This window comes from Barbus barbus, assembly GCF_936440315.1.
Source record: "Barbus barbus genome assembly, chromosome: 17".
Lineage (NCBI taxonomy): Eukaryota > Metazoa > Chordata > Actinopteri > Cypriniformes > Cyprinidae > Barbus > Barbus barbus.
The window spans coordinates 3,797,295-3,816,446 of NC_136745.1; the positions used below are offsets into that span (position 1 = coordinate 3,797,295).

Sequence of the window (19,152 nt, forward strand, 5' to 3'; positions counted from 1 at the left end):
GGGCACAGACCTGCCCAGCCAGTCAGGTAGGCCAGACCAACCAAGGTGTGTCCCTCTGTGTGTGTGTGTGTGTGTGTGTGTGTGTGTCTATGTACTTCATGTTTTGGCTATAATGGGAGGTGTGATACTCTCCCACCTATATTCGTTGAATTTACAGCCCAAATTCAGACAAATCTACATCAAACAATTACTGGAAGTGATGTCCTCTGATCTGGATGAATTGAGATGGGGTTAAGCTGCCTTCTGCATGATTGAAAGACCGCACAGACATCGGTGTCCAGTGGGACAGTGCGAGCTCACAAGGTGTTCCTGTGGGACTATTCTAGAAAAGCTTTAAAAAATAACAGCTTGTGCCACCTACTGAAAACAGGCTTGAAGTTAATGATGAATAAGGAAATCTGAAATAAATAAAAAACTGCTTTAAAACACGTCAAAATTTGACATTTGTAATCTTTGTATTCACGGTTGAAGTTTTTGAAAAAAAAAATTAATGTATATATATACAGTATATATACATATACAAGTTTGGATTTACTAATCCTGTAGCAAATGGATTTACCATTGATTAGAACCTGAAATAGTATTTCAGCAAATGTGTCTGATTGGCCTTGACACAGTCATGAGGCTCTACAGGTCCTGTCACATGACAACTAAATAGCTTGATTGCACCACCCTGACTTAAGACGAAATCATTTTGGTGGAAAAAAACGTTTTTTCAAATATGAATATTTTAAAACAAAACTCCATTGCGATATGTTTTTAAAAAATATATATATTATAATTCTATATTAAATATAATTTTTTTAAGAGATTTTTTACCAGCTTGACATTTTTAAAGACAATTTCTAATTTATTAAAAATTCCGATATTAAATCAGAAATTTGTCATAAAATGTGTATTCATGTCTGTATTTATGAACATGCACTTATAATATAATGAATAATGAATAGATCCAGATAAAAAAGCATAATTTATTTTCGTTAAAGCTTTGAATTCTGATAGATATGACAGATTTACATCGAATCAAAAACTCACACGCTGTAGACTTTCAAAAACAATGCCTGCCTACTATCTGCTTACATAAACTTGTCAATGATAACTCAGTGTTCATTGGAGGTGAACGGCTGAGTCAGTGTTTTTTAAATGGAGATTGCGGGACTGTCTAAAGCGAGTGGTGCAGTCTCTAGGATACTCACAAACCTAACTACCAGCCTGCTGCTGCTATCAGACGCACGCACACCCCTGTGAACATGTGAGAAAGCTAACAGGCCTGATGTGGTTTCACCACCTGCTACGGGACAGGAACAGGTTTGACGACTGTGAGTCACAGCGATAGCGATTCATATCTGTGAGAGGAGAATCTCAGCTATCTGAACAACACCCCCCACCTCCCATCCAACGCCTGCTTGAGGAATTGCAAAAATGCAACATTAGTGCAACATTTCTGTCATATCTTTTGTGCAAGATAAAGTGCATCACTAATGGACGGCTAGCTTGAAATAATTATAGTTATATTCATATGCAGTTAGGGTTAATGCAGTAACTGATATAATACTTAATACTGATATAAATACTTAAGTATTTATATCAAAATACCTGATATAAATATATAAATATCATCCTTCCTTTTCCCTTATAGAATATCCTGTAAAAATTCTGTCATCATTTACTCACACTCATGTTATTCCAAACCCATAAAGCATTTGTTCATCTTCAGAAAATAATTGAAGATATTCTCTCTTCATGTTTTTCATCCACTGAAAATCTGCACATCTAAAATTTCAACACATCACATACAGGTACATCTCAAAAAATTTGAATATCATGAAAAAGTTCATTTTTTATTGTAACATTTCAAAAAGTGAAACTTTCATATATTTTAGATTCATTACATGTAAAGTCAAATATTTAAAAAAAAATGTTGTTTTAATTTTGATGATTAGAGCTTACAGCTGATGAAAGTCAAAAATCAGTATCTCAAAATATTAGAATATTTATATTTAAGTTTCAATTAATGACCATCCCTACAGTATAAATACCGGGTATCTCTTGTTCTTTGAAACCACAATAATGGAGAAGAAATGACCATACTTTTCAGAAGCCTGACATTTCTGTTTAAAATATGCTTTTTTTATTGATCTTATGTAATATTCTAATTTTCTGAGACACTGAATTTTGGGTTTTCATTACCTGTAAGCCATAATCATCAACATTTCAAGAAATAAAGGTTTGAAATATTTCACTCTGTGTGTAATAAATCTATATAATATATGGGTTTCACTTTCTGAAATGAGTGACAAAAAAAGACCTTTTTCGTGAAATTCTATTTTTTTGAGATGTACCTGTAATATATATTTTATATATCATGATAAAGTATAAAAGGCATCGTCAATGTAATACATATGAATCCATATTCATAATCCATGAATTAATATGGATTGTGTTTATACTGTGTTTTTATAGCATTAATGTTGGTGGAATGGAATGTTTCTTATGGTTTTTGATGAAAATATGAAGGCCGAGAGTAAATGAAGACAGAATTTTTATATTTGGGTAAATTATCCCTTAAATGACAATTATAGTTGAAGTCAAAAGTTTACATAAACCTTGCACAATCTGCAAAATGTTAATTATTTTACCAAAATAAGAGAGATCAAACAATTATTGTTTATTTAATATTGACCTGAATAAGATATTTCACATAAAAGATGTTTACATATAGTCCACACGAGAAAATGGGTTGAATTTATAAAAATGACCCCGTTCAAAAGTTTACATCCCCTTGATTCTGATTCTGTGTTGTTACCTGATCGATCCACAGCTGTGTATTTTTGTTTAGTGATAGTTGTTCATGAGTCCCTTGTTTGTCCTGAACAGTTAAACTGCCTGCTGTTCTTCAGAAAAATCCCTCAGGTCCCACAAATTCTTTGGTTTTTCAGCATTTTTGTGAATTTGAACCATTTTCCAACAATGACTGTATGATTTTGAGATCCATCTTTCTACACTGAGGACAACTGAAGGACTCACATGCAACTATTACAGGCGGTTCAGACGCTCACTGATGCTCCAGAAGGAAAAAACCATGCATTAAGAGCCGGGGGTGAAAACTTTTGAACAGAATGAAGATGAGCATGTGTTTTTATGTATAGTTTTGACTTAAACCGTATGTGCAAAATGTCACCTTAAATAAGTAAAACGGTATCAAATTCCATTTCAAGTATCCAAAAAAAAGGAACAAGACAATTAGAAACTTGATTTGAAATTTATACTGCAAAGTTTCAAAAAAATTAACAGCTGTTACATAAACTGAATTCTTTTGGACCAAAACAGAAATGTCCATATTTGCCATCTGAATTCAACAACACTGTTGATCTACATGATGTTACATCCTGGTATAAAGGTACATTTAGAATGGGAATGATTAAGTGCATTGTTAATGTTGCCAAGTAAACACTGGTAAACCAACGGATACATGCAAGGCTCATATTGCAGTTCAGCAAACAGTAATCTATGTCAATCACTCTCCAGCCTCACTGTGGCGTTACGCTCCCTTCCGCAGATGTGGGTAGCTCTCCACAGTGCGCACTATTGCCTCATGTAAAGGCACCAGGGGCTGGTAACCCATGTCCTTTTTGGCCCGAGCGCAGCTGTAGTAGTGATGGGTGCCAGCCAGAGCTACTCTCATAGGGGTGAAGGTGGGTTTGATCTGGATCAGCGGCCGCAGCAGCACAGCGATCAGCCACAGCAGCAGGGCTATCCCGTAGACCAGTGTGTAGGGCAGGTGGTATCGCGGAGCACTGTAGCCCAGACCCACCAGAATCTGTGACATGAAGTCCCAGAAACGCACCGGCTCATCGTTGGTTATGTGGTAAGCCTGTTAATATGAGAACACTGAAAGTGAAACTTTTGCTTCAGCTTGGTTTAAATAGGGTGACCATACTTGCCATTTTTCCTGGACGCGTCCTGGCCGGGATTTCTATATTGCTTTGATTTAAAGTAACTCGAAAAGCTTTTCGAAAACATAAGGAACCAATGTCATACACAGATCGGTCTGCACACGCAAACAAAGCCAAATCCTAAATATTTTAGGCAATATAGAAATCCTGGCCAGGAAAAATAGCACGTATGGTCACCCTAGTTTAAATCATTGCTCTCAAACTCAATTCACACCTGATCCAGCTAATCAAGGTCTTCGGGATCACTAGAAATAGCTGATGCGATATTGAAACACTTCTTAAACCTGAAATGATTTTTGTAAATCCATCATTCAAATCCTGCAGAATTTGAGTGTATATAAGCAGTAGGCTATTTTAGAAATGAAAACTGAAAAGATGAATTCGTGAGAATCAATAATAATGTATTGCTATTGTGTAAATAATAAGTAATCATGCAATCCATAAAAAAGTAACTGTAGTCTGATTAGGAGTATTATTAAAATGTCATTTAATCTATTTACAAGGACTTAATTATTGGAACTGCAAACCCCTATGAGAGATTTGAGAGTGCTTTTGTTATTAATGCGTTTCCCTGGAAATGGAAAACCAAAACTTGATGCGTCGTTCATGTGGGTTGTTTACACATTACACACACACGTGGGATCTATGAATGCACATCTAGAAACATCTCTGACTCATTCAGTTTCTCACATACTCTTTCACACACATTCCATACCTGACCGCAGAGCGGAGAATCAGCCTTAAGGTGCTCAGCTGCTAAAATATGCCCATGAACTACATTCTCCACATAGGTGAAGTCCACAAGATTGGATCCATCTCTAAAAAGCAAATCAGCATTAGATAGCACTTGATTCATTTACTGATCGCAGTACCTTTATCACATCCGCATACAGTGGGATCCAAACGTCGAAGACCACTCCACAAATTTGAGATTCGATTTCTAAAGCAGGACATGCGACAAAAATGACATAAAATGAATACAAAACAGATTCTAAGTGTTGCATAAGGTCAGTGATCAAATCAAAATGAATCTATACAGATGGTCAAATTTTCTCCATTTCGTCGAAGCACAAGATGCTTTCTGGATCATTCTCAAAACATGCTGCAGAACATGATCATCAGGTTTTGTTCATGCCACCTTGAATGTTGTCATTAAAACAGGGGAGTCCAATGCTGCTCCTGGATGGCCACTTTCCTGCTGAATTCAGCTCCAACTCATTTACCTGGAAGTTTCTAGTAATCTTAAAGGCCTTGATTAGATGGTTGAGGTGTGTTTCAATTGGGGCTAGAGCTAAGATGGCCTTCCAAGAGCAGCATTGAAGCAAAAGAAGGACTGCCAGAAAAAAAAAAGAAGTACTTTTAGTCAAATCACATTTAAGAGCAAATAAACTAATTAAGGAATCCTAGACTATTGTTGTTGTTAACCCTAGGTCATGTTGAGCATTTTGGCAGATAACGCCCCTTTGTGGTCAATTACCTGAGGTGCTCTCCTTTGAGACAGCTAGACAGTTTACCAACAGTATTACCAATAAATAATTTGAGGTATGTTTCTTGCAAAATGTTAAAAAAAAAAAAAGCTGGAAAATTCTATAACTTCAGCTTATAATGCTTTAACCCTTGTGCATCAATAAAAATAATAATAAAAAAAAAGTTACACATAGGTCTATAGTGGACAGAAATGGCCATGTCAAAAAACGGTCATAAAAATTTGAAGCGTGGGAGCACAGACTTAAGTTTGGTCTCATTTTAAAGAAGATCCATGGCAGATTATTGTTGTAAAAAAAAAAAAAAAAAAAAAAAAAAAAAAAAAGTGTAACAAAAAAAAAAACGATATTTTATATAAAATATATATTTTATGAAACGTGTTGCACTCTAAACCTGTTAGAAAATCAAAGCCATAAATCTAAACAAGCTGTGTTCCAAATTTGAGGTTGATCTCTCAAAAAATGAGCTTTCAGTAAAATTTTGTTTGGGCGCAGTACCACATTTTCCCCATTAGATGCCAGCAAAACTCCACCGGTGCACACAGTGCTTGGATTTGTGATTTACAGTAGAGTTTTTCTTTCTCAAATATTACCAGCACACCCACACAATTACAGCTGCATTATTTATCCAATTGGCTCTATAATACGCAGAAGCAGAAAACAGGAATAAAGCAAGTATTTGCTTTATAGACCAAACATGAAAAAAATGGCACCATCTGGTAAAAAAAAAAAAAAAAAAAAAAAAAAAAGTAAAAAATTACATTTTAAAGCCTTGCCAACAGAATGAAAGCCTATTAACAAAAATTGCATAATTTTACTGTTAAACGGCACTGCGATTAAAAATAGCGGTTTCAATGTGGACATTTTTGTCCAAAAGGCGCTGAGAGGAACTATTTTTGTACCTATTGTAAAATAGATTTATTAAAGGAAATGAGGGTGGAATATTAAAATTCCAATAAAAATACACATCTGAGCCTAAATGTATGCAGTTAGCATTAACACAGGCAAAATGATAAAAAAAACAAAAGTAAAATGGACAAAAATGTCCATAAGGTTGCACAAGGGTTAATTCAACTGTAAAAGCCACCCTCTCGCTCTACTGGTATCAGCATCAACCACAGAGAAACCCATACGGGCCAAAACAATGAAATCTCCATAACAATAAGTGGATGGATGTAGTGGAAGAAAACTGCCAACAAAAAATACAACAGTAAAAAGGTTCATGTCAGAAAATAATGAAACAACACCCATAAACAACTCTGACAATAAAATGTGCATATTTTCTGTCAAGCATTATGACAGTATAAACATCATATGAATTACTATTTGAATTTTTTTTAACTAAAAACACAGAAACAATGTCTGTAGTTGCATTTCTAATTACGTTTATGTGCTCCCCTTTCTTTCCACAAAAGACATATCTATTTAGCTGATCAAATCATCACCAAGACGTTACATTTACATTGTAAAGAATCAAATAATTGATACATGTTTCATGATTTTCAAATTCAACTCCACAAACCTCACTACTGCCATGTAACGATGAGTGTGGGACTAACAGAAACTCACAAATCATCATTTTGACAAGCATATGGTTTGAACCTAGAGAGGGTCAACTGCCTGAAGCTGAACATGAAAATTGGCATTTAATCATTTTTAACCCCGTCTATGAAATCCAGGCTCAAGTCTCAAAATCTAATGAGGAGATAACAAGCATCAAAGTTTGATCTCAACCATTAATTTCACTATGATTTCAATTTTAGACGTGGCCTTACTTTATGTACTTTATCTTTATGTAGATAGATAACAGTAAATCACAAAATAGCTGAGTTTTCACAGCCAGGGTCTTATTGTTTTTAAACTAAATATTTAAAATGTGTATTATTATTATTATTATCATTTATTAGAGTATATCCATTTGGAAAAATCACCAACTTGTCACTGGGTGGGCCACAATTAAAGCGGGCGGCCCAACTGTGGCTTTGCCACTGGACTGAACACAAACTGGTCCACTTCGCAATATCACTGGGTAAGGGAACACGTCTAGGTAATAATGGTTCAGTTGGGTACTGGTGCAATACGCTTTGGTCAGAGAACAATATTCTTTACTGATATTGTCAGTTATGCTACTTCTATGTTTACTACGCTTACTAATATTACGTCCTCCCAACGAGTCCTTAGCCATCTTGAAGAAACGGCTAAAACATCTCTTCCAACTTTACTTGACCCTCTAACTCTAGCACGCTCTATTCTAATTCTATTCTTAAAAAATAATAATACTTGCCCCTTTTAGACTTGCACTATATTCATTTACTAACCGCTCGTTTTCTTTTTTTATAACACTATCTTCTCTATTCTATCATTGCTCTTTTGTTGGTTTTGATTGCTTCCATTGTCCTCATTTGTAAGGTGCTTTGGATAAGCGTCTGCTAAATGACGAAATGTAATATAACATGGCATTTCATGTCAAAACGATTGAAGATGATATTCCAGGTAACAGTGTGCCACCTACTGGATCAAAGGAGTCTTTGCAGCACTGTTTTAGACTTTTGTAGCAAAATGCCACTGTCGCTCACCCGATGATGAACTTCATCTTTCCTCTGCGGGCTGTATCTACCAGGATGGGCACTAACTGAGGGTCCCGGGGGCCAAAGATGCCATGAGGACGAATAGCAACAGTGAGGAAACCCTGGTCTTTACTGCAGGCCTCCAACACCAGCTGGAACAGAGATTGTTGATTGTAATGCACATCAACCAGAACTCAAGCAAAATTAACTATTTAGTTCTTTTGATTCATTTCAGAAGCGAGCAGTGATACAGGGAGATGCAATGCTATTGTTATGATTCATACCCACCTTTTCCTGTTGGATTTTAGTCTCTGTATAATAATCAATTGGCTTTTTTGCGTAAGGCAGATCCTCTCTCCCATTCTTGATGTCAGTTCCTTCAAACACCACACTAGCACTGCTGGTCAATATTACTTTCTGTGAAAACATCATGAATATCAACAACATAAAGGAATATTCTGGATTAAATAATGAACAGAGATGAAGCAGAAACCCCCTGATGAACGTTGTTTAAAATTGTAACAGTGTTAAATGGATCAAATCAAAGTATGAAAATACTTTAGTATGATGGAGCTTACATTGCAAAACAATTCAAAAATGATTTTTACAGAGTGAGTACAGATGTAAGATTTTTTTATTTTATTTTACATATATGCCTATTAATTTTAAAGTAGTCTCATGCTCATTGTGGTTACATTTATTTGATCAGAAATACAGTAATATTGTGGCGATATTAGTACAATTCGTTATTACCATTACTCCAGTGTCACATTATTCTAATATGCTGATTTGTTGCTTAAGAAACATTTCTGCACATTATCAATGTTGAAAACAGTTATGCCGCGTAATCTTTCCATCAATTTAATCCATCCTTGCAGAATAAGAGTTCCTTTATTTTTTTTATCGGAGTGTCTATTTATACACTAAGTGCACTGACTCCGCCCACTAAAGTGTGATTGGGTTAGTTAACAATAAAAAAAAAAAGACGCTGGTACAACATCAGTTTCAGTGGCGTAACCGGTAAGGCATGCTTTTTATCGCGATCGACCCGAGTTCGAGTCTGCCTTTTGCTGCCTTTTCAAATCTTGCTATTTTAACAGTGGAAATAGAATCTATAGCTATTTACACAGTGCAAATAGCCGCTGCCTTTTTTTATATCACTGACTTTAAACTTTTGAATAGTTGTGTATATTTATTTTTACCATCTGCTGACAAACATGACAGTGATATATAATACGTACCTGTACTCCTGCCTCGTGACAGGCCTGAATGACAGTTCGTGTCCCATCGATATTAACCCTCTGAAACAGAGCGCGGTCATCACTGGCTGGAGCAGGTGAAGCACAGTGAAACACTATGGACACTTCTTTCAAAGCCACCAGCAAGGCCTAAACAAGACATCAGGAGAACAGCGGAGAAGGCTGAAGACAGGGTAAGATTCTGCCAGATCAAAACTGAACGATCCTTACCTGTCTGTCACACAAGTCCCCCTGGTGAAACGTCACTCCTGGAAGCTCATAGGCCTGTCTGATATCAAACACGTTCACTGTGTATCCTCTGTCCACGAGACGCTCCACGAGGTGCCTGCCCAAAAATCCAGATCCTCCAATGACAGCACAACGCTTGCTGCTCTGCAGATGTTCACAATATCAAAACAAGCTGAATTTATTAACATCGTCCCTTGCCTGGCAGAAGAACATATTTACAAAGCAAGCAGAGCTTTTAACACAATTAAACACATGAATACAAACATGCACAAATGACAATAAAATAGATAATCAAAGTAAATGGAATGTATGATGTCATTGCCTGCAGATATATAAATGCACAGTATGGAAACAGAAATTAAAAGTGCATTAATATAAATATGTTGATATCCTAAACACACAACACTGCGCATGCGCATCAGTACAGGTGCCAGAGAAAAGGTGTTTCAGGTGTAAGTACTATACTCACTGGTCTCAAACGAGTTGCCATGTGTGGATCTCAGCAGTCTACAGATTAATAAACAATATTCATCTGCTTAATCACAGTTCTTCAAAACTATATGACTAGAAACCATTTACTGCACAAGTTTTTAGTTTTTACTCTGATTGAACTGTTCACTGAAACCAAGCTTACGCTCGAAGCACAAGATATAAATAGTTTTTACTGTAAGCAGCACTCACCTGAACTCAAACTAGAGCTGCAGCTGTGTGCTGATCACGACACGCGGAGCCTTATGGGCAGAGAGCGGAGAAGCCTCTGATTGGTCGAGCCAACGATCAGGAATCAACCTGACAACTGAGTCTAGCCAATGAGAGAAGGGCTACGTCAAACAGCGCCACTGCGCGAGCCAATCAGGAAAAAGAACTTCAGTATAGTCACATCCCCATGACATCACCAAATACGCCCCTACGTGTGATTTTTTAGTTTATTATTATAGTTTATTAAATAACAATGTTAAATCTGTCAACTTCATGCAAAATGATTGGTTGAATTCTAAAACCATGCTACTCATTCCTGTTATACAGTGACCTTTCTGTCTCTATGATTTACTTACTCATATTTTCTCTAAAATAGTCACATATTTATAAGAAATTGCTTAAATTATGCATATTAGGTCTACTTTATCACTTAAACAGAGATAATAGACATTAAACATATTATTTAGTTTTTTTAACACCTTTTTATTAATACATGTGTTCAGTTTTATCATGTCCAAATAATCAACTTACACTAGAAATATAAACCATGAAATGATAAAACCTCAAAATATTTTTAAATTATGTTATGGACTAGGCTAAACTTCATCTAATCATATATAAATCATGTGAAACTATATTTATTTTTTTACAATTTTCTTCAATTACTGTGTCCCTAAAGTCATCTTCCACCCTGTTAGTATGCACTCCCTCGCCTTCCAAAACAGATAATTCCACTGAGATCGTTATCAGGAAGTGATCCTGGTTTATTTTCTTCTGCTGGAATTCAACTGTACAAATGCAGGTAAGTGTCAACTTCTCCTGCTTGTCCCACTCTTACAGTTCCACCCTGTTAGGCTATATTATGAAGAATGTTTGTCCTATCAAAAAAACAAACATATCTGACATAGTTATAAAAGTTATGTTCATCTGTAGAAGGTTAGAGAGCTAAATATTGATCACTCAAAAAACTACAGCTAATTTGGCTCAACATTTTCTATAAACCTAAAAAAATGTGAAACTAACAGGGTGGAAATTCTAATAGAATAACTAGTATTTATTGTATACTGCAAATTAATCTACCTCCATGAAACTTTTGAGTGGTAATGTACAATTGTATATGTGTAAACTACCGCTCAAAAGTTTTCATGTTTTTAAAAGAAGTCTCTTCTGCTCACCGAGGCTTCATTTATTTGATCAAAAATACAGTAATATTGTGAAATATTTTTACAGTTTAAAATAACTGTTTTCTATTTGACAATTAAATTTAAAATGCAATTTATTTCTGTGATCAAATCTGAATTTTCAGCATCATTACTACAGTCTTCAGTGTTGCATGATCCTACAGAAATCATTCTAATAAATCACAAAAAAGTACCTGTTCTTAATAATCAAGACATATTCTATTCATTAATAACTGTTTTGTTTTTGTTTCAAGAATAAAAAATACCATTATGAAGATAGTATGGTAGTTTGCTATAGCGAAGTTGTTCTTAAAAAAAAATATATATATATATATATATATAAATTAAACTAAATTAGTAGAATTATTTGGCAATCAGGCAATGTGTGTATGGTGTGTATGTTGTAATACAGGTTTATGTAAAATAAAAACAATTAAATTAAATTAAATACAAATAATATATAGTCGCTATAAAGCCCCAAGTTATGGGATAAAAAATAGACATGAATTGGATACTTCTTTATCCTCAGTTTATTGTTTAAAGAAGCGTTAAAATCCATTACGAATCTTAATTTGGCGAATGGACTTGATTCATTAGATTGTCCGGAGCGTATTATTATTCATGAGCCGTTTCTGCCGACGTCTTCCTTTCAGCCAATCAGTTTGGTCTACTGACCGAGCGTCACAGAACGTAATTAATATTCATGAGCAAAGCCTTCGCCATAGTATTATTCTCCACTTGCTGGTCTACTCCCGGTTAAGATGGTAAGTCACGACGAACGCTACAATGTAGCGATTTGGGCTTTGTATGCCTTATTTATTTATTTTACTTTTATTCAAAATGTTATCACTCTCTTTTAACGAATGTTTAATTGTTATTACATAGAAAATGTCTCCTTCAGGTTTGTGTTAGCTACGCAATCATATGTTATTGCTAGCGGTCTCTCCTTCAGGAAAAATAAACAGAGGAAATTATCACCAGGGCATTTACAGCCACCGATAAATACATGATAGTGTATCGGCCGCTTATTCTCTATTATTCCAGCGGACTGTCTAGTTTATGTTTGCATTACGTCTTGTATTCTTCTTCATTTATTCTGCACTGGCCTGGTCTTGTTTTAATATGTTTTTATTCTGTATAACACAGGCCACTAGTCCCAAAAGACCGTCACTGGGGGCAGTAGCCCCTCGTAAAAAAGCCAATCCAAAGCCTGAACTGACAGAAGAGCAAAGGCAGGAGATCAGAGAGGCGTTTGAGCTCTTCGACACTGATGCCTCTGGTTATATTGAGGTGAAGGAGTTAAAGGTGAGACACTTTACATGCCACTATCAGCCATATAGTAGCCTACAGAGGGTCTAAAACCCCAATAGAAACCTTTATGATGACGTCTTTAAACTTGCAATGTTTTAGGATTTTGTCAAATTTTCACATCAGATTTTGGACTGCACTGTATCTGTTTATGATGTGCATATGTCAAGCTTTCCACATATAATGAAGAATTGTGCTCCAGGTGGCCATGAGAGCGCTGGGGTTTGAGCCTAAAAAGGAGGAAATCAAGAAAATGATTGCAGAGGTTGATAAGGATGCTACTGGAAAGATCTCTTTCAGTGATTTTATGACAGTGATGACCCAAAAAATGGTAAGAATGAACTCCAAACATATTTTATTGAATAAAAATTGAGTTATTCCAGCCAGGTTGAAAAAAATGATCTTAATACTGTCTGGAAATCTTAAGGCTGAAAAGGACTCCAAGGAAGAAATTCTGAAGGCTTTCCGGCTGTTTGACGATGACGAGACTGGAAAAATATCTTTCCGCAATCTAAAGAGAGTGGCCAAAGAACTCGGGGAAAACCTCACAGACGAGGAGCTGCAGGTACAAGATAACCACACAACCTGCTCGTGGTCTGTGATAATAGAGCAGTGAGTTGGAAAGCATTCATTTTTCACGTATGGCTGTCTTTAGGAAATGATTGATGAAGCAGACAGAGATGGTGATGGAGAAGTTAACCAGCAGGAATTTCTTCGCATCATGAAGAAAACAAGTTTGTACTGAATGTTATCGGAAGCACAGGAGTATGTGAAATATTCATTTCTATGTAAACATTTTCAAGTTTTTTTTATGATTTTGATATTTTACGCACAATGCCATTCCAAAACCTTGATGCCTGTCAACCCCATCGGTCGTTTCAGATCCGTGTGGGTTTGCCAAATAGCAAAACGTCAATTGTTTACACTCTATATTCTCAAGGCTTATCAGTCAGCATATAAACAGTAGCATAACACAGGTTTGTAGTCATTGCGTCATATATGGGTAAATCTCACTTACAAAGCAAATGTTTTAGGGACATATTTTAAAATAAATAATTTAAAAAAGCTTATTTTTATGACCATTTAGATTGTGATATTATTTTCATGACAACTCATTTTCATGGACCCCTGATAAAAAAAATAAAAACACTGCCATTAGTAAAAATGACTATTACAGTAATGAGAATGTATTACAAAATACAAACCTTTTTCCAGGAATCACTCATATATACATTAGGCTTCTGCTTTAGGATATGTTTAAGTATTTCTGAATAGTATATCACTGATCACCCTGTTGAATGATTATTATATTGAAGTCTACAATCCCTTCTGTAGACTTTAGCATCAGTGTGCTCACTGCGCTTTCAGGGACGTCTGTATACAGCCCTTCTCTGTGCCTCAGCTTCTATGAAGGAGATTTCTGCAGTTTTAGTAAATACTGTGATCCTGTGCTTGTATTTTTCCCCTTTGTGTTTCTTTATGCACCGTCTACCTTCAAAATTTGTTTCAGATGTTTTGTATTTAAGTACATTTGAGATGCTATTTAAGTAGTATTTAAAATCAAATAAATTGTATTGAGCAGCAGTTATTGAGATGATTGGCGTTTTATTGCCTCGCTTGCATAATGCAAACAATCATCCTACACCACCTACACTCTTAAAAATAAAGGTGCATAGAAGAACCTTTTTGGTCTAAATGGTTCCATAAAGAACCTTTAACATCTGAAGAACCTTTCTGTTTCACAAAAGATTCTTTGTGGTGAAAGAAGGTTCTTTAGATTATAAAAAGGTAAGGAAGAGATGGTTCTTTATAGAATCTTTGACTGGATGGTTCTTTGTGGAACCAAAAATGGTTCTTCTATGGCGTCGCTTGAAGAACCTTTTGAAGCACCTTTATTTTTAAGAGTGTACAGGTGAAATAAAACATTTTGACTTATCCATACAAGTGTGGAATTTAACTACAATATATGCTGGCTTCACATTTGCTTGAGATATATCATTAGGGGCAAATTAATACTTTTATTCAGCATGGATAGGTTTGACAAGATAGCCAAGATTGTTCCATGTGACAGACATGTCAGCGGGAAGCTGAGGGGTTAAATACTTTTATACAAGAAAAGCTAGCAGTTAGAGAATAAATATGCAAAAAGAAGGTCAAATGTGTGTTTTTTTTTTATAAAAATAAGACAGATCAAATAAAATTAGAATAGAGAGTGCTAGAGTTAGATCATCGAAAACTAACAAATAAGTAGGATTTTCCATTAGAAAATATATCTGGAATTTCATAATTCAGCTCCATGACAGCTACGACCTAAAACCACACTTGCAAAATTGATGCCATATGATGATTTGTTTAGCATTTTCATCCGATACGTCTGAGATTATCGCAACTCATTCTCACAATTTGACAACCCAAACATGCCACCACAGCATCTGCATCTTTAAGGATATCATTTTAATTTAAATCAGTATGGCATTGCTTCCTGTTGCCTTCTGTTACTTTGGTTATTTTACACCATTTTCTGTCAGTAACATAAGTTGACAGCTACATCGTTACTGATTAGTAATAATAGTATATACTTATTTAATTCCATGTCAGCATCTTAGGCTATTTTCATGGCAAAAACAATAAATAAAATTCACGAGTCCTATGTGACATCTGGTAAATACCACTTGATCAAATCTAGTTTTAAAAGAGATTAAAAATGTCCAGATGTATTTCATGTAATTTATTATTTGTACATTGTATCCCACTCTTCTTGCCACTTATTTAATATATAACGATTAATAATAGGTCTGATCTCTGAGGGAGGACATTACTGATTAAAAACAGTGCATGCACGATTATGTGTGTCAATGATGTAACAAACAACTTATAAGCTGTGTTTCTGTTCATACGGCACACAAACTTGCTCTAAAAATTTGCTTGTGAATCCTGAATATTTAAAGTAGCCAATTTTGCCAACTTTTGCCACATCTAGCCCTCCAAACAATACTGAAATCATGTGAACTGTACCTGGGGGTGGCCTCGGGCTTGCATCTGTTCTGTCTCCTAGAGTCTGATTTTGTCTGACCCGGTCCAATAAGGACTGGAACGCCTCCTCAGAGCTGCATGTGTCCTCTGGACCGGTGTGTCGTCACTGCGGCTGCTGGGGGGGAGAGCACAAGGCTTTGCAGTCTCCACTCTGCCTGTACTTGTGGCATGATGTTCCTCAGATGGTGGGCGGCTGTGTCTGGTCCTCCAGGTGCTTTGGATAATAATGTCACCGTCATCATCACTGTCGCTCAGGAAGACAGGAGAATCACAGAGAGATGGAGGCTGTTTCCAAGGGCAACGTAACGTAACGCTTCTGTCACTACAACAAATTCCTTGTATGTGTAAACATACCTGGCCAATAAAGCTCATTCATTCTTCTAATGTCAAAAAAGTAATCAAAGAAGTTAAAGAAATCATCAAGAAGAATTCAAAGAAGTTAAAGAACACTTTCCAATACATGTGCACAAATTTGCATTAATTCATGCTTAACTAATGCACAGATATTCACGAGTTAATGTATAACTCATGAAAAGCTAAACCATTTATTAATAATTACTGCATCAGCAACAAATGAACATTGTATATGATTCATAGATTAAGAAATCAATCAATTGTTATTAGTTAAATGTGACCAGTCTTAAGTCGCTGGGGTATATTTGTAGCAATATCCAAAAATACATGGTATGGGTCAAAATGATTGATTTTTCTTTTATGCCAAAAATCATTAGGATATTAAATAAAGATCATGTTCCATGAAGATATTTTGTAAATTTCCTACTGTAAATATCTCAAAACGTAATTTTTGATTAATAATATGCATTGCTAAGGACTTCATTTGGACAACTTTAGAGGTGAATTTCCTCAATATTTTGATATTTTTTTTTTTTTTGCACCCTCAGATTCCAGATTTTCAAATACACTGTAACAAAAAAAGTTGAGCCAACTTCAAATTTTAAGGCAACCAGCTTCTCTCAACTTATTTTTGTAGGAGATTCTCAACTTTTTGTTGTATAAACTTAAAACAACAAGTTGAGAAAACTCAAAAATCTACTGAAGCAGGTTGCCTTAAAATTTTAAGTTGGCTCAACTTTTATTTTTTTTACAGTGAAGTTGTATATCAGCCAATTATTGCCATATCCCATCAAACCATACATCAATGGAAAGCTTGTTTATTCAGCTTTCAGATGATTTAGAAATCTCAATTTTGAAAAATTGACCCGTATGACTGGTTTTGTGGTCCAGGGTCACAAATGTGTCATAATGTATTAGTTCCCTTATAACATATTCCATTAACTAATGATGTAAATTCATGTTAATTACCACAGTGGTCAAAGCTATGTATACTTCACCTTCCAGTTGTCTGCTTTAATGAATCATTAGCTAATGATTTGTAAAGGGCTCATTATGCTATGACTTTACTTGTTGAGGCACAGAACTATTAACTAATACAGTGGTGTGAAAAAGTGTTGGCCCCCTTCCTGATTTTTTATTTTAATTCCATGTTTGTCACACTTTAATGTTTCAGATCACTAAACTAATTTAAATATTAATCAAAGATATCACAAGTAAACACAACATGCAGTTTTTAAATGAAGGGGTTTTTTATGAAGAGAAAACTAAATCCAAACCCACATGGCCCTGTGTGAAAAAGTGCTTGCCCCCTAAACCTAATAACTGGTTGGGCCACCCTTAGCAGCAACAACTGCAATCAAGCGTTTGTGATAACCTGCAATGAGTCTGTTACAGCGCTGTGGAGGAATTTTGGCCCACTCATCTTGGCAGAATTGTTGTAATTCAGCCACATTGGAGGGTTTTCGAGCATGAACCGCCTTTTTAAGGTCATGCCACAGCATCTCAATAGGATTCAGGTCAGGACTTTGACTAGGCCACTCCAAAGTCTTCATTTTGTTTTTCTTCAGCCATTCAGAGGTGGATTTGCTGGTGTGTTTTGGATCATTGTCCTGCTGCAGAACCCAAGTTCGCTTCAGCTTGAGGTCATGAACAGATGGCCAGACATTGTCCTTCAGGATTTTTTGGTAGACAGCTGAATTCATGGTTCATTTATCACAAATGGCTAAATGTAAACGATACCATTCCTCTCCAAGAAGCAACGTAGTTACACTTTTTCTAGTATCTTTGTGACTTGAGTCAAGTACCAACACTTTATGCCAGATTTCTAGAAAGAAGAACAAGGATGAAGACTATCACGTCTTTTTAGAGGGTCCAGACTGCCCCCCAAACCCGTCCAATTATCTGTTTAAGTGAAAATGATTTCTATCAGCTATTTTATTTCCACCACACTTAACTATTTCGCCACTAATGAAGTTTAATCCAAAGGTAGTACTGCCTCTTTTCCAAAGAGACAACCGTGTCAGTGAAGGGCATGCTTCAAATTAAATGAGATGAAATGCATGTAGAAAATAGAATAATAAAGGTCAGTTTCACTTATGTAAAACATTTTCATTATGTGGCGTTTCCATCTGATTTCATTGTCAAATTATGCATAAAACATGATTTAATTATGCACACTGTGGTGTTTATATTCATGTCTTTCACAGTAAAATAATTCAAGTACTATCAGCTAACAGTTACTTAAAGCTTTGCTCACTCAAATTCTGTTCTGTTGAGCAAAGGTTTACTCAAATTGTTTACTCAATTGAAAAGGAACTGACTGCTGCGCTTCAACACTGCAAATGTGTTCACATATAAACTGTATTTATGCTAAATTTAGTTTCAGAAAATGCCATCTCCTTAAAAATTCAAATGTATATTTTACTTAACCTCTGTAGACCATTTAAGAGAATTAAAGTCATCATTAATTGGCTCAATGTGACTTAGCAGGTCTAGTGTAGAGTAAAGTTATGAAATGTAAACTTGCAGACAAATTCCCTAAATTGAGAATGAAAACCAATCCAGTATATTTTATCTTTAACAATAAACATCTACTGCATCTTTGCTCTTTAGATTCTGTTCATTTGTGTTCATTCAGTCTCATGGGCTTGGAATGACAAGGCGGCAAGTAAATGGTGACAATTTTAATTTATGAATGAACTAACCATTTAACAGTTTGTTTGTTTTTCTTCACTTTTTCAGAGAACTGCCACACTTACTGCAAAGTTATTGGAATTTTAGTTGAGTGGTCAGAATTGACAAATATTAGCCTAATCTGTGCGAGTTTTAGACTAGATGTTAGATATCAACCTCTAAAAACACTGCTATAGAAAAAAATATTTTGGTAATTGGACCCTTGGCTCGAAAGTCTTTATTAGATAACCTCATCTGTGAAAACTAGCCCTGTGAGATATTTAGTCCCAGTCTCCCCCATTACATCTCAATCAATCACTTGCATAACATTGGATTTAAAAAATACAATTTTACACCCAATCTACACTGAAATGCATGTGATGTGAAAAGAGCCCATTATGATCAGTGAT

At 35.5% G+C, this 19,152-nt stretch overlaps 2 protein-coding genes across 4 annotated transcripts; one reads left to right on the top strand and one right to left on the bottom strand.

Annotated features, from left to right (window-relative positions):
* Nucleotides 1–2,649: 2,649 nt before the first annotated feature.
* On the bottom strand, nucleotides 2,650–10,238 carry LOC306882974 (sterol-4-alpha-carboxylate 3-dehydrogenase, decarboxylating-like). Of its 3 annotated transcripts, none has more exons than XM_079438010.1 (8): nucleotides 10,176–10,238; nucleotides 9,964–10,001; nucleotides 9,477–9,638; nucleotides 9,249–9,395; nucleotides 8,296–8,424; nucleotides 8,017–8,159; nucleotides 4,672–4,774; nucleotides 2,650–3,874 (listed from the first exon to the last, which is right to left on the bottom strand). In XM_079438010.1, the coding sequence occupies exons 2-8, from the start codon at nucleotides 9,982–9,984 to the stop codon at nucleotides 3,542–3,544; spliced, it is 1,038 nt and encodes a 345-aa protein (XP_079294136.1). In that variant the 5' UTR covers nucleotides 9,985–10,001; nucleotides 10,176–10,238; the 3' UTR covers nucleotides 2,650–3,541. The 3 variants fall into 3 exon arrangements, with proteins under 3 accessions (XP_079294136.1, XP_079294137.1, XP_079294138.1); XM_079438011.1 differs by having other exon boundaries at nucleotides 3,246–3,874; nucleotides 9,249–9,308; XM_079438012.1 differs by lacking the exon at nucleotides 9,249–9,395 and having other exon boundaries at nucleotides 3,246–3,874.
* Nucleotides 10,239–12,086: 1,848 nt separating this feature from the next.
* LOC306883220 (centrin-2-like) lies at nucleotides 12,087–15,522 on the top strand. The gene is made up of 5 exons (XM_079438338.1): nucleotides 12,087–12,138; nucleotides 12,521–12,679; nucleotides 12,885–13,013; nucleotides 13,110–13,247; nucleotides 13,338–15,522. Exons 1-5 carry the CDS (start codon nucleotides 12,136–12,138, stop codon nucleotides 13,425–13,427), a joined length of 519 nt encoding a protein of 172 aa, XP_079294464.1. The 5' UTR covers nucleotides 12,087–12,135; the 3' UTR covers nucleotides 13,428–15,522.
* The last annotated feature ends 3,630 nt before the right edge of the window (nucleotides 15,523–19,152 follow it).

Coding starts and splice junctions, on each gene's coding strand:
- LOC306882974 (XM_079438010.1), bottom strand. CDS start 9,984: ATGGCAACTCGTTTGAGACCA. Junction 9,396..9,476: donor GGGACTTGTGTGACAGACAG/GTAAGGATCGTT, acceptor TGTCTTGTTTAG/GCCTTGCTGGTGGCTTTGAA. Junction 8,425..9,248: donor GTCACGAGGCAGGAGTACAG/GTACGTATTATA, acceptor ATGTTTTCACAG/AAAGTAATATTGACCAGCAG.
- LOC306883220 (XM_079438338.1), top strand. Junction 13,014..13,109: donor CAGTGATGACCCAAAAAATG/GTAAGAATGAAC, acceptor GGAAATCTTAAG/GCTGAAAAGGACTCCAAGGA. Junction 13,248..13,337: donor TCACAGACGAGGAGCTGCAG/GTACAAGATAAC, acceptor GGCTGTCTTTAG/GAAATGATTGATGAAGCAGA.